The sequence below is a fragment of the Lepisosteus oculatus genome, chromosome 6, assembly GCF_040954835.1.
Source record: "Lepisosteus oculatus isolate fLepOcu1 chromosome 6, fLepOcu1.hap2, whole genome shotgun sequence".
Lineage (NCBI taxonomy): Eukaryota > Metazoa > Chordata > Actinopteri > Semionotiformes > Lepisosteidae > Lepisosteus > Lepisosteus oculatus.
Window position 1 is genome coordinate 55,098,338 of NC_090701.1, and position 14,886 is coordinate 55,113,223.

At 41.1% G+C, this 14,886-nt stretch overlaps 1 protein-coding gene across 5 annotated transcripts in view; it reads right to left on the minus strand.

The window, feature by feature from the left end:
* The window catches only part of dlgap1a (discs, large (Drosophila) homolog-associated protein 1a), a 239,014-nt gene that overhangs the window by 14,981 nt on the left and 209,147 nt on the right, over nt 1-14,886 (minus strand). For all 5 annotated transcript variants that reach the window (XM_015353463.2, XM_015353459.2, XM_015353462.2 and 2 more), the window contains one exon: nt 414-784. In XM_015353463.2, the coding sequence (XP_015208949.1) occupies nt 414-784 (371 nt within the window). The remainder of the gene's footprint in view (nt 1-413; nt 785-14,886) is intronic.

The window sequence follows — 14,886 nt, forward strand, 5'->3', positions numbered from 1 at the left end:
AAATTTGGCCAGGACGCCGGGGTTACAGCCCTACTCTTTTCGAGAAACACCCTGGGATTTTAATTGACCACAGAGAGTCAGGACCTCGGTTTTACGTCTCAACCAAAGAACAGTATAGTGTCCCCGTCACTATACTGGGGCATTAGGACCCACACAGACCGCAGGGTGAGCGCCCCCTGCTGGCCCCACGAACACCTCTTCCAGCAGCAACCTTAGTTTTTCCCAGGAGGTCTCCCATCCAGGTACTGACCAGGCTCACACCTGCTGAGCTCCAGTGGGCTGCCGGGCGACGAGCTGCAGGGCGATCTGGCAAATAAACTCCTCTCCTCACCTACGCTACTCCTCCGCTGCACAGCCGCTGAGAGGGAGCCACAGTCGGGTACCGGCGTACCTTCCTCCGAGGAGCGCCGTACCTGTATCCCAATGGATAAGCACTTGCTCTTGCGCAGCAGGTCTTTCTTGCTGTCCCCGGGGGCCTGCACCAGCGCGGAGGCGGAGGCGAGGGCGATGGTGCTGCTGCTGACGTGCTGGCTGGCCGGGCCATGGATCTGGGCGTTGGCGGCCTCAATGGCGGCCGTCAGGGCCTTCATGCTGTCGATGCTCTCCGTGGAGTTGCTGAGGCCCGACTGGCTGGTGATGTCCCCCCGCTGGCCCTGGCCGTCCATGTAGGCGTCCTGGGCCGACTCGGTGCTGCTCTGCGCCGTGATGGAGATGAAGGGCTTGGTGGCGGTCCTGGGGGGGACGGGCGGGGGCGTCTTCTTGTAGGTGGTGATGCATGACGACACTGGAGAGAGGACAGACGTGGCAGGGGAGTCACAGCCAGCCCCGTGCCACCGAGACCATGCAGAAGAAAGCAAGTACCCTCTTCTCCAGGACAGGCAACGGTTGGCAGCAGGGATTTTTTCCCCCCATCTCGAAGAACGCTTTACTACGACACCGCCATCGAACCTGGAGGGGCTGTCAGTTTAGGGAATAAACAAGCTGATACTTGTCTGCTCTGTAACCATACGAATCATCCTCTGTTGTTTCTATGGCGTTACAGCAGGCAGCATCAATAGAGATCATGATATCTGAAAGCTATATGAAAAAGCTCAAAGGCAATACTGTACCAGAGGAACTGTACATTGCAATAAATCCACGTTTCAAAGTGCGGACATCAAGGAAGATTTCACCATTTTGATTTCTAATGGTATGCAGCAAGTAAAGGCGTGACACATAGTTTCAATAAAAGAGTAAACAGCTGATTTGGTTATTGAACTACATACGCAACAATACAGTACAGAGGACAGGATGCTTAACTTAACTTTAGAGCATCTTACATTTCATAGCAAGCAGCTGTGAAGTCTTTGTCACAGTTTCAGAGTGATGGAGATATTTTAAAACCTCTCCGTTATAACCCCTCAGAATAGCATTTGGAAATATGCTTATTCAATTTTGCACACACTTTGTGGCTCTGAAATCTTTGCAGTGTACAATTGCTAGAATTGTAACTTGTAGTTCTAACTAATGGGAATTAAACAATTTAATTTTAAAAATATTTCCACTCTTTAAAAAATCTAGATAAAAAACACTTTTTTGACGTTCATGTTTTTTTCTTCAAATACTTTGTTCATGGTGAGGAAAACATGAAAAGAGCTCAAGACATGATTTTCACAGTCTACACTATCAAGACATTAAAACACTAAGACTGCTTTCACATTTAGAGTGTCTCTAGTCTTCCATCAAGATGCCCTACACCTCACATTAGCTCTCATTGTGGAGGAGAACAGAGTGATGAAGCCAGTTCAGAGATGGGGATTATAAGGAGGCCATGATAGGTAAAGGCCAGGGGGGAATTTGGTCAGAACAATGGAGTAACACCCCTACTCTTCTCAATAAAGCCCTGGGATTTTTAATTACCACAGAGAGTCAGGACTTCGGTTTTACATCTCACCTGAAGGACGGCACCTTTTTTACAGTACAGTGTCCCCATCACTATACTGGGGCATTAGGACCCACACAGACTGCAGGGTGAGTGCCCCCTACTGGTCCCACTAACACCTCTTCCAGCAGCAGCCTTAGTTTTTCCCAGGAGGTCTCCCATTCAGGTACTGACCAGGCTCACATCTGCTGAGCTCCAATGGAGCTGCCAGATATGAGTTGCAGGGTGATATAGTTCCTGGCTATGTATACCAAATGTATACCAAAATCATTTCAATATGACACAGAAGCCTTCTAAGAATAATATGTAGTTGTTTATGCTAAGACTTTTTTTAACTTTAGGGTTTTCTAACCCTCGGCCTAAATGTAGCAATGTTAGATCTTTACATTTCTGGAGGAAAACTGCAATGTCTTCTCTTTGTAGCACAGACCACAGATAAATTACACCGACCCAAGGGAGGGAAATTAGCTACAGGATGCCTGTGAAGTCACTGACTTACTGGGGATCTGGAGCAAAGAATTTCAAGTATGAGTCAGACCAAATATTGTCCATATTATCACTCAGTGAAAATTTGAGGTTACCTTTTAGGGTACAAATTGCCCTGTAATTGCTACAGAAATATTTTGAACTGAAAAATTAGTCTACTAACAAAGTTAACATGAGCTACACAATGCTAAGAATGAAAAAATATAGAAAATTTTTAAATCATTCTTAAAAAACATTAAGGAGGCTACAAGAATATGCAGTTTAATCTCTGAAAGTTTCATATAAAATACTAAAAACTTATTAACATGAACAAGAATTGTAGTTGTTGACCAGCATAACTTTAATATATTTTTAGAAATTTTCAATGGAAAATAAGCTTGAATAATACTGACTATTGCAAAAAATAATGTTATTGTCACTTCAATGTTAATGGTATACAGTATATATACGAGTGACAGTAATAAAAAGGCAGTATGTTCCTTAAAATTAGACTTTGGAAGAGGCTTTTTTTCATCTAGAACTCTCTTTTTTTTGTTAAATGGAAAACTTCAAAGGCTGGCAATGTTTTATAAAGTTAATGGACAGTTTAGAGTTGGTGTTCCAGGCCTATAGGGCCTTTCTGTCTCAGGGCTGTGAGAGGTCCACGAAAGAATCTAGTTAATAAGAAACCAGCTGCCTGAAGCAGACAAAACAAAGCCCAAGAGCTGCAGAGCTGTGTGGGCTTCTCCTTCATTTCCTGGTCCAAGAGTGCAGACACACAGCTGCACCGGCAGGTTATCACAGGTCCTGGCACTTGTTAGGGCTGGGGAGGAGGGAGGAGGGGTGGCTCAATTCTGATCTCCTGATGGCTGAGCACACATCACAAAGCTCTCTGAGTCTGGTCATGCAAACCGAGCCTTGCCGGCTTTCTTCAGGGCTGGAAACAATTCAAGCTGCCACTCCTGTCTCAGATTACAACAGCAGAACATAGGTTAGTGAAGAGGAAGCCTTTTCACTGATCTTCTGCAGTGCCAGAAAGAAGCAAGTAATCGCTGCTTTTGTTTGAATTACTTACAGTACGTACATCCATAGAAATCTAGAATCACTGACTGTCCCCTTTCTACCCCCCTCTTTGGAAATCTCAAGTGTTCACAACTTTGTCATAACCCTGTTCCTGTACAGGAGGGATAGAGACCACGCAGACTATTATCCAATACATAGACTGGCAGCGTCTCCCACGTCTTTATTCACACTGTGAGCTTCACACGATCCAGAGTTAGCAGCAATTAGAGATGAGATATTTCTCTCACTGACAGCAATGCAAACTGGAGATGACAGTGAGAGAAGAGGTTTTTAGTCCAGTTGGGCTTTGACGTATGTATAGAATCTGGTTGACAACCAATAAAAGACGTAGCCTTTACTTAAACTAGCATTTTTCTGGTCAGGGGGCTGACTTGGAATTTTGAACAATACTTTTTAAGTGGCTGAGCAATTCTGCATGGCTTGGTACCTCAGGACCAGTCTGAATTATTATCTTCCTCCTCTCCACCTTGCACCCTTCATTCGCCTGACTCTGGTCTTCCCTCTCCCCCAAGCTCTTCTACATTCTGGGGGTGACAGGGTCTTCTCCTGCTGCCCTCCAGAGCTGTCAGAGAGTCCCCTTTCCTGAGCCAAAAAACTTATTCTTCAAAAGGGCTTTTATTTAACTGGTGTCTGTGTCTGCACCTTTGCATCTTCCACCACACTCAAAAACCTTGTATTTTATTGTACTCTTTTATATTTTTTTAATCATTTTTGTTTTTGTTTCTAACTGTAAAGTGCTTTGAGAAACTACTTTTAAAGGTGCTATACACAATCACACATGCTATGCATGTTTATTTTTTATCACCACCACCATCATCATCATATTATTATAATTTTATCAAATCATTTTTTATTAAAAAGAGACTCTGTAAATTAATCATAATTCCACAAATGAAAGCAACCAGAATGTAAAGACTTTCAATTATTTAAAAAGGAAGATAATTCAAATTATGCATCTTAAAACATCCTTTGGGATGAAAAGTGTTGTATAATTGAAATTAATTATTACTGAGAACTACTAGTACTCAAGTAGTGAAATTTCATACATACGATTTAAAATGAATGAATGTTCTAGGGTTGAACAGTAATTCTAAGGGAGTTACAAACTTACTTTTCATGGTTTCTTTTCTTTAACATAGACCTGTTCTAGGTAATGGAAAAATCTTACACTGTACACATGCAAGAAGTTCCTTTTTATTTAATTTTGTAAAAAAAATTATACAAAACATACCTAGAGGGTACCTTTGACTATACTCAACTCCCAACCAGAACAAACAAAGATAACAAGTGACACTGATGCCTCTTCTAAGTGAATGTCAGCAGTAATAAAAACCACAAGGAAACCCTTAAACAAAAAACTTTCTGATCTTCTCATTTATACAGAAGGCTTATATTAATTTTTCAGTAGGGGGTCTTGACTTTCTTAAAGGTTTACTGTGTATAAAAACAATATTTATAATTATTTGTATCTGGCTTGGCTTTTGAAAATGTATTGGATTTGTAAATGTATTCCCCAAGACTGAGCTGTGAGGCACCCACTGTGTTGCTCATGTTTGTCAGACAAACAGACCTTGGATTAATTTACTATTTAACTTCTCAAATCTGTCATCTCTCTGCAGCCGGGGTGTTTCAGAAACATCGATAGTGTTTTGTCAACGTGATAAAGATTTACTATAAACAATAAAAACCCAAAATGAAAACTTCACTGTGCGTTTTTTTAAAATAAAAACTGGAATCAGAAAGAGGGGAAATCGTGCAGTAGTTTGTCAACAGAGTAAAACATTCTGCATCTTGAACATCCAGCACATCCTCCCCTCCCATGGAAATCATAAGTCAATATTTGTAAATGCAGAAAAGAAAAAAAAACACAACAAATGTTACACCAGCCACAACTGACAACTTTGCTTTTAAGGTGCACACAATTAGAATAGCCTGGCTCCTGTTCCAGTCTGAGTGACTCAAGGACATATTGTTTTCATGTTACAGGAAGCGATCAGAGAAGTAGGAACGTGACACTGGAACTCCAAGTGTCATTAAGCAGATGCAAACCAATCAGTGTCCAACTGAGATAATTCCAGTGAACATTTTGCTCCCATTTTACCTCTTTCCTTTTATCTTGAGGGTGTTTGAGCTACACATTGTCTTAGAATCCCTTACTCGCATGCCTTCTGTCTACTCATCCATCACAACCTTCGTTTTCTCCCAGAAACCTATTTTAAAAGCACATATTGTTCAATTTGTTTGGATTGAGTTTCTATTTCGTTCTATTTGGCAGTTTTTCATATTACAGTTCCAACGCAGTTTATAAAAAATGCTCCAGCCTTGAGAGCAGAAGCATGTTTTATGCCTCGTTTGTGCTTTGGCCCAGAAGAGGCAATGAGGGACAGCTCCTCTGACTGGTGCTCAGGACTTGCTTTCTTTGATGAATGGTTCAAAAACCCCAACAAGGGTGTGTGAAAAGCACTGCTCTTCAGGATGATCCCATCCCCCAGGCCTTGCAGAGTGTCAAAGACACCCCTTCCCCCAGAAATTCATTCAACATGCCACTTATTCAGTCCAAATGGGGGAATGATGCCTACTGCTTCCTCTATTTCCATTTAGCGGAAACATTTGTTGAAAGCAACCCTTAAGCAGATCCAGTCTTAGGTCACAGTTCTACTAAAAACAGCAGCGAAGTTAAAGGCTCTCACCACTTTAAAAAGTTTCAAAAACTACAAAGAGACCACAGCTCACCCACACAGAGCTCTGTGAATCTGATTTCATTTCGCACATGGGGTCTCCTAACACATGTGTAGAAAGGCAAGAAACCTCGAAGGTGGATGAAAAACAGCTTTTGTACTTTCTCCCTCGTTTACAATTCAGCTTAAACGGACTGACAGACTGACAGCCGAATCTGGCCGCACTTTAGTGAAGCACTAAACGGCGAGGAAGGAGAATTACAGTTTGTGTGGTTTCTGGCTCTGTGCTCCCCCTGCCTGTCTGTTTGCTGTTTGCGCCTGTTGTTACCATCCAGTCAGCTAAAATGCTTTGTACTGCTGTCTCCACAGCAACGCCTGCACCATTAAAAATCTACCCTCTACAGTGAAGTTAATTTAATTATGGCGCGGACCGTTCTTAGAGTAAATGAAAAAAGTAAACAGACTGCTATCTCTCGCATCCACCGGTAGAATTTATTCAAACAAAGCAGGGATGAAGTGAGACCGGTGTAATGAGGCTTGGGGGCATGAGTAATTAGAGCTTGTGTTAGACGTGAGCGTGTGCACTTACTGTTAGTCTTCTGCAAGCAAAAATCTGAACGCTCTCCCTGCTGAATCACAGCCTGCTGACTACCTCTGAAGATCCGATGCAACAGTCTCCCCCAGAGCTCAACATACGAGACACACTGAACTGCTATCCCCTTGCAAACAATCTGTACATGTAAACGTGAATAGAACTGCCAAAAAAACACAATAACAATCGTTATTGTTATATAAAGGTGATCTTTAAAAAAGAGGACAAATGATGAGGCTAGGTTAAAAAATAATGTCATCTACTTCTCATGAAATATTTGAACAAAAAAATTCTAGCATGGACTGGGAAAAGCTGTTCTCTCAGTGACAATTTTTTGCTTTGCTACAGGGCATAACCTGATAGAAACGAGAACGTTGCACTTTCATCAATTGTGTCTCAGTTTTTCACAATAAAACTACTTGGTGGTACGCCTGTGACTCATGTAGTTCTCAGTTTTCTTAGCAATCAATTCAAACTTTGGTGAAATCTATGGTAAATGAAAGAAAAAAACGACCCTACTATTCGGTCCGCAGGTATAAAAAACCAAGACTCAAAGCAGGTCTAATGCTTACTCAGACAGCCATGAGCTGGCAATGCCATGCTATTACGTGTTTTATTGGATTTTTTTCCCCCATCACCAGTAAACGGGTTAAAATATGCAAGTAAAGAACAATGTAGAATGTCTGGTCCTTCACAGCTGAAGAAAAGTTCAGTTTAAAGCCTCCCCACTAAACACCAAACACAGCCACACTGACACTTGGAGAGACTGTCGTATTTCTCTCAGGTCAGCTGTGGTGCTTGTGCTCTCTTCTCTGCCTCACCCCCCACGCTCTTTAAACTGTACTTCTCTCCCCCCCAGGGTGTTGACCTCCACTGGAATCTGAAACCACTGGTCCATTCCCTCCAACAGTTGCTTTTCATTAGCAACAGTAAATCCTTTGTGTAAATGCGATTGTTCCTGTGAAAAAAGGGGCATCTGCACTAAAGACTTCCAAGGACCTCTGACCTATTATTTGTTTGTGGTGAAGAATAATGAGGAGAGCTTTGCATTTTATTCAGGTGAGTCACATCATTGTCTACGGAGCGGAATTTCTAGCTGGGCAGAATTTGATTGAAAGTGCAGCGGGACCACATTTTAATTAAAGCACCCGACTCCAAGTCATCCAAAGGACAAAAATGGAAGATCCCTGGACAGGGAAGTTAGGGGTTTGGCACAGCTGGAGTGCGGAGCTGCTTCAACGTCTGCTCCTGCAAGCCCTCCAGCTCTTGGTTTGAGTCTGTAGAGGAGGTGGCATGCAGAGTCCTGTGTTCACACTGCTGAAGGTTGGCTTGCAGTAGCTGTTTGAGACCCACATCATGCGCTGATATCACCGTCATGAGTCAGTGTAAGGCACAAATGGTCGTCAGTGAACGGCTTATTTTATAGTTAGACGTCTTATGGAAATCACCCTGCTGTTCTACATTTCTTAAAGTGAAATACACACTCTTTTCTGCTTTCTGAGGAGAAAGTCACTTTCAACCTGGAGTCTTTAGGAGCCCAAGTGTATGAAATTCTAACGAGCCATATTCCTCTGATCCGAGGAAACTGGGACTGAGTGACAGTGATGTAATGAACAGCAAAATGAACCTACAGATCATCTGCTTCTGTTTTACAGAATCTGAGATCTGAATCTGAGGGGCATGTGAAGCCAAAGCAGCTCCTTATAATCGTCACCAGAGTCGCCTACATTTTCCTGTGCCAGGTTCAGATGTACAGAGTTGTTTACTTGGTCTGTCTCCAGAAGAGGATGGTTTCAAGCAACTACAGTAAATTACATACTAGCCTGGTTCCAAGATGATAAGACCAACCTGCTTCAAAGGGAGTCAAGACTTGACCAAAGTACTCTGACATAATTCAGTATCTAAGGTGATATTAATGTAAATAATCCAAAATAAATGTAGTGATGTGATTATGTCAGAATACAGCAGTCTACTTATTTTTTCATTAACCATGTGTATGGTGGTTTAAAGCCGCTACACAACAAATAGTAATTTGAAAAAAAAATCCCTCATTACTGTTTCTCAGTAGTTATAAATGTGTTATTTTTTTTCTGGGTTTATCAAAGAGAAGAGAAACTCACAGAAACAAGGCAGCCCATGGCATCCCCTCCCCCTTGCCCAGCCTGAGCTCTCTGCCATGAGAACCTGAAATCTGACCATTCCTTTCAGCTATGTGCAGTCAGCCAGACTTGGAAACCAGAAACGAGAGGAGATGACTCTGATATGAGCTGTGCGCACAGCTGGGCCTGAGGGTACCGGGGATGGGAACAGCTCAAAGATCTCTCTGACTCACTGATAATAAGCTTGCCTGGTAACCAGTAGGAATAAGGCACTTCTTGTCAGCTATCTCACTGGCCTGTCAAACAAAGCAAACTGACTGCCACTGGCTGGAGGGAGGAGGAGCTGCAGTCTCTCAGCTGACAGGTAAACAGAGGTGTCCTGGTGACACACAGAGATAACTTTTAATGACAGGAAGTATCATTCCTGTGTTACATATTTCGCTAGAGCAAGATACTAGAAGGGTCATAAAACCAAGTAAAGATCTTTTCACCACTGCAAAACAACATTACATAAAAAGAAAAGACATATTATTTTCCCTCCACAGGCAAAGCTGCGATGTGCCTGAATCCACTAGCACCAAGAAAACTTACAATTCATCAACTCTGCTGTTCTAGAAAACTAAACCGTCTCCTTAATAGTGATAGTGAGGAAAGTGTGCTTACACTACAAATAACATTCATATGAATCATACAGAAACGCAATGTTTTTCTAGAGTTTGTGATGCAGATTGTGCCTTGACTGTTATTGCTGGTAACAGCTGAGCCTTACACAGGGTTAACCTTCCCACTACTTTAATGTCTGTTTATCCTGTACAAAGTCAAAATGAAACCAGGAGGTTCCTGTACCTATTTTAACCTCGAAGAGGTTCTCATTACATCAATAATAGTGCCCTGGGGGCACAGACAATACCTATTACACAAATTCAAAATTATCTACTGTCAACTGCAACTTGGCGATCTAACCAAATGAAGAAATCTATCACCCTGTTGTTTCAGGCAAACAAGATTTGACAGCCTCAGGGAGAGCAGGAGCCACTGAACCCTGGTGCCTAAACAGCACCTTCAGACACAGAGAGCATCTGATTAGGGAGCACTGATCTCCTGCTCCTCTTTATTGTTCTTGACAGAAGGCGAATGCACCCCAAATACTGCATTCCCACTACAGCCGATCATTTTGCTGTGTTTTTCACTGTGAAGCTACAATCTGTCTCTCAGAAGCATGCTGCTTCATGTTCAAACTCTACTTTGAGGAAACGCACCTTGGCAATTTTGTGAATGACTCCTCTTAGGAATAGACTCTTCCTGTGGTCATGCCACTCAAATATCTCCTTTCTTTCGCAGAGATACTTTCTGTGTACTCAGTCGTTAGTGTTTTCAATTTTGACTAAATTCATCGTTTCTGCATGAAAAAGTGGGAGTATCTATTCTCAACGTTTAAAATTTCAATTTCGATGATGACTTGAAGAGCATTCCAGTGTTTTCTGATTGTTATATGTGGAAATATACTCTTACCTGTCATGTTAATTCATAAAGACTGTACTGACAAATTAAGTAATTTGAATATTATTGCTTACAATTCTGTGTGGCATTTAAAGGGTTGTATTGCACAGTTTGTACCTGAGACATCATACAAGTTACTAGACCTGTGTAGCTCTGCAGCACACAAATGACATGTTTATTAAAGTCTGGTGAGCCCGTGGAATGGAGGGGTGTCATGTAGTTATCTCCAGGAGATTAGGTTCCAGTTGGCGGGTGCAGATGTAAAAAGATTAGGAAGTTCAGTGAAAGAAACGGGGTTTGAACACATTTATTTAAAAGTAGCCTAGATGCAAATCAAGAATGTGCTAATAGTTAAGTAGTATTCATGATTTCCTTTGAAGGAGTGTTCATAACACATTCCTCACCAGTTTTCTTGTGTGTCACCTAAAAGTCTGCCTTTGGACTGGCTTTCACAAGCAGATAATTTAGTCCGCTTAGCGTCTGTGTGGTGACTAAAAATGTACCAGTCAGGACCGAGAACCTGCCAGCAGCCATGATTTAATCAACTACAGACGAGCAAAGGAAATAAGCCCAGAGAGGCTTCCGTTCAGAACACAACCGGATAACCAGTTTGCAGCACCTCCAGCTAGATATTCCTAGAGCAGGGATGGAGAGCAGATATACAGGGAGAACAATCAAGCTTCATGATTGAGGCATGTCAGCCCGTGAGCAACACAGGAACAGGAAGAGGCTACTGTATGGCCATGTCCATGGTACTCTAGCAAAAACACATGACACATCATTAACTCTAACAATCATCACATTCTATAGAATGAAAACATATGGAGAGGATTTTGTCCAAAAGGACACTCTTGACTTTGGCAGTGAATTATTATTATTATTATTATTATTATTATTATTATTATTATTATTATTATTATTATTATTAATATAGGGCTTTAGATCCCTTTATCCACCTTTTAATTGCAACACCCACGTGAGAAATGTGCGGCCCCAATTTACAGCACATCAGGTGGTGAGACACAGCATCACCAGTCAAATGAATCAGAAATAAAAAATATTTATTTAATGCAGTTTGTTGTAAAGAATACTTAACCATGTTTGCTTTTAAAGGAGTGATACAAGTATTGCTGTTTTTTTAGAGCTGAAATTTAAAATACCTTTGAGCACGTGGTATGAATTTGTCCAAGACCCTCAGCAGTATTTTAATATGGCTGTTCACAAATGTGTAAAAGGTAGACCCAGCTCTAAAGCTCCTTCACATTTTCTAAGACAATGTGTATGTAGTTATTAATGGATTCTTTGAGCCACACTGTGATTCTTTGTAATACTGTCTTTGTGCATGCTTAACAAAGGTTAAGGCTAGTTTGCTTATACCTGATATATACCTGATATTTGCTTATATCTGGGGGCAGAGTGGTGGCTCTGTGGCTGAGGATCTGCACCTGTGGCTGGAAGGTTGCTGGTTCAAATCCTGCAGCTGGCAGAGGAATCCTACTCCATTGGGCCCCTGAGCAAGGCCCTTCACCCCAACTGCTCCAGGGGCGCTGTACAATGGCTGACCCTGCGCTCTGACCCCCAGCTTCTCTCCCTGCTTGTGTGTCTCATGGAGAGCAAGCTGGGGTATATGAAAAGACAAATTCCTAATGCAAGAAATTGTAAAGGGTTAATAAAGTGATGTTGTTATTATTATATAGAAATGTATTTAGGCTATTCACAATAAATGCATCACCTTCTTTTTAAATTCTTATAACACCTTGATCATGTTTCTTGACTGACCTGGTGTCTACTAGAAATGCAGTATTACCAAAGTAAGAAGCTGAAAGATCTAAATAAGAAGCAAGAGATTTCACAATTTGCTTATTCTTTTACACTCCATAAAAAAATGTATTGATTTATGTTGCAGTAAAGACTGAATAACTGTCCTGTGGCTTTCTATTGAATGCTGCTTCTAACATTATTTTAAATTCAATAATACTAATGAAATATTTAAAAGTTTCTGAAAATGCATCTGATGGATATATTATACAGTAATATATGGCTTCATGTGTTAACAGAGGCTCTGGATATCTCCTGTACTTGCTATGACGAACTCTGAAGGAATCTGAAAATCAGAACTGTAACATCATGAAGGGGTGGATAACAACGTGGCCTCAAAAGATAAACCATAACTTATCATCACAGAACCTTGGATAATATATTAAAGAATGAAAGCCACACAGTTCATTGGCTAAATTCAATTGCGAGTTTACTTATCAGTTCACTTAAACTCTCAACATTGTGTGCAACGCGTTTTTTTCTAACGAAGTTAAGCTTTCCATTATCTATCTATAAAGTGGAGAGCGTTGTAGCAGCAAAAATTAGCTTCAGAACATAAAGCTCCACCAAACGGCTACAGCAACATATACTTGCACTTCCTGTGAGCTTGTTCTCAGCCTTGAGAAAGGTAGGCAGGAAATGTAATAAACTACACTGTGCAGATGATTCAAGCTACTGTCACTTCAGTGACTAAGTTATATCAAAAGTTCCTCGCTGGAAGAGTCAGATAGAAAACTCTACATACATGTGACATGTTTTAAATTTTCACTGTTAACCTCTGACATAGCATTCTGCAAACAGGAAAGGTCCTGGGTACTAGTGAAGACCTCTGACTTCTTAAGAGCTCATGTTTACATCCCCTGCAGAATCTCTGACACACCATCGTTTCACACATTCCTCTGTTCCTGCTGAGACGTCTCGTTTGTTTCCCACATTCTTTGGCCATTGAGCTTTTCTTTCGCCTCTTGCCCACAATAAATGGCCGTCCCATTGTATAGGGTCTTAAAATGAGGAGGAATAAGTCCCCCCAAGCAGAAAATCCCTCAGACCAATAGAGCTGCAAATCAGGAAGGAATCCTCATTTCACTCTGAATGTGAACTCATCATACTCCATTCCTAAGCAGCAAAGGGTTAAGAACAAATCCTTACTGGAGGCAGTTTCATGCAGACTTTGGGGAAAGAGGAGCCAAGGCAAGAGACACATGCATATGTTTTCAAGCAAAGCGATACTCCATATGTTTACCGGCTTAGCAGTCTTTACTGAAGAACATAACAAAGATTACGAACGGGAGGAGGGCATTTGGCCCACATAGCTCATTTGTTTGCTAGTTACATTTGAAAAAAGAAAACTATCCCCCCTACCACTTCCACAAAGTAGACAGACTAATTCCCATCCCAGCACATATTTGTCCAGCTGGGTAATAAAACAGGAAGTGCCCCACCCGATACTGTGATTACAGAGGAGGAGGGCAGGGCACATGCACACTGTGACAACATGCTGCGTTTCTGTTCAATCACTAAGTTCCCTTGGGCAGGGGAAGCAGCTTAAGCAATCAAGGAATTGTCTGTGAAGAAAATACTTACAGTTATTCGGAGCCCTTTAATACAAGAATACAAGAAACTAAAGTTTCGTAAGTGGTGCCAGAACAAAAAAAAATTAACCCGGCATTGTTTTTTTGTTGAAGAAATGAGATATGTTTTTGACAGTAAATAGCTGTCACATTACTTTGAGAAAGCTATCCGAGTTGTAGACATATAACTGATTTTAAAATGACAAAATGCTTTTTTGTAATTGAACACACCACAGTTCTAGTCTTTGGCTGAGCTCCACTGGCCTTCCAAATTCCAAATGCCTTCACATTGCTTTTACTTTCCTTATGGATGCTTTATTTTCGCTGTGAAGTGAAGTTACTTTTCACATCCTGTCACTACAATGCGAGATGACCATTTCAAGTGCCCTTGAGGTTACTGCCTACTTCCTCCCCTCACAGAAGAATCAAAGCATTCCGCAGAAGACAAAGGTGCAATTAAGTTGTAAGCAGTGCAAAATCCAAGTTTTCTTCCAGCCGCTTAATTCTGATAGGAGACACAAGGCTTCTGACAATACCGAATATATCCTTCGCTGCTAAGAGCTCCTCTGATCTAAATGAACACATGCTGTCGTGGAATTAAAAACTGCTTTAACAGATTTGACACTAGCTAGTCTAAACGTGCAATATATATGATGACTCTAATAATGAACAGTCACCTATGCATCACGCTGGTGTAGCAGGCACTTCTCCATTATATTCATTTGGGTCAACGCTTATCAAACATTTCTGAACTGTTAATTTATTTTGAAATGTATTTATCTCTAAAAATTGTTCTCAGGCAATAGGATTTTAAAAATATCAAGAAAATATCACTTTATACTTTGGATGTTAAGTGTTTTAAACCAGACTTAAAAGAGGTATACAGACTGTGTAAAACATATTTGACATCTTCAGACGCTTTAAAACATTTCTCATTCAAACTTTGAAAAGAGACTAATAGTACAAGTTTCCACAAGATAACATTCTCAGACAGCGAATGACACAGTAGGTGTAATTACTAAGTATCTGACAGCAGGGCATGTGTAATCTTAAAAGCGAAGAGAAGTAACCCAATGGTTGTTTACTGAGATATGTTTACAGTATGTTCATTATATGATAGCATGGGCAGACAGCCATCTTTAAACAAAAACACTCAGAA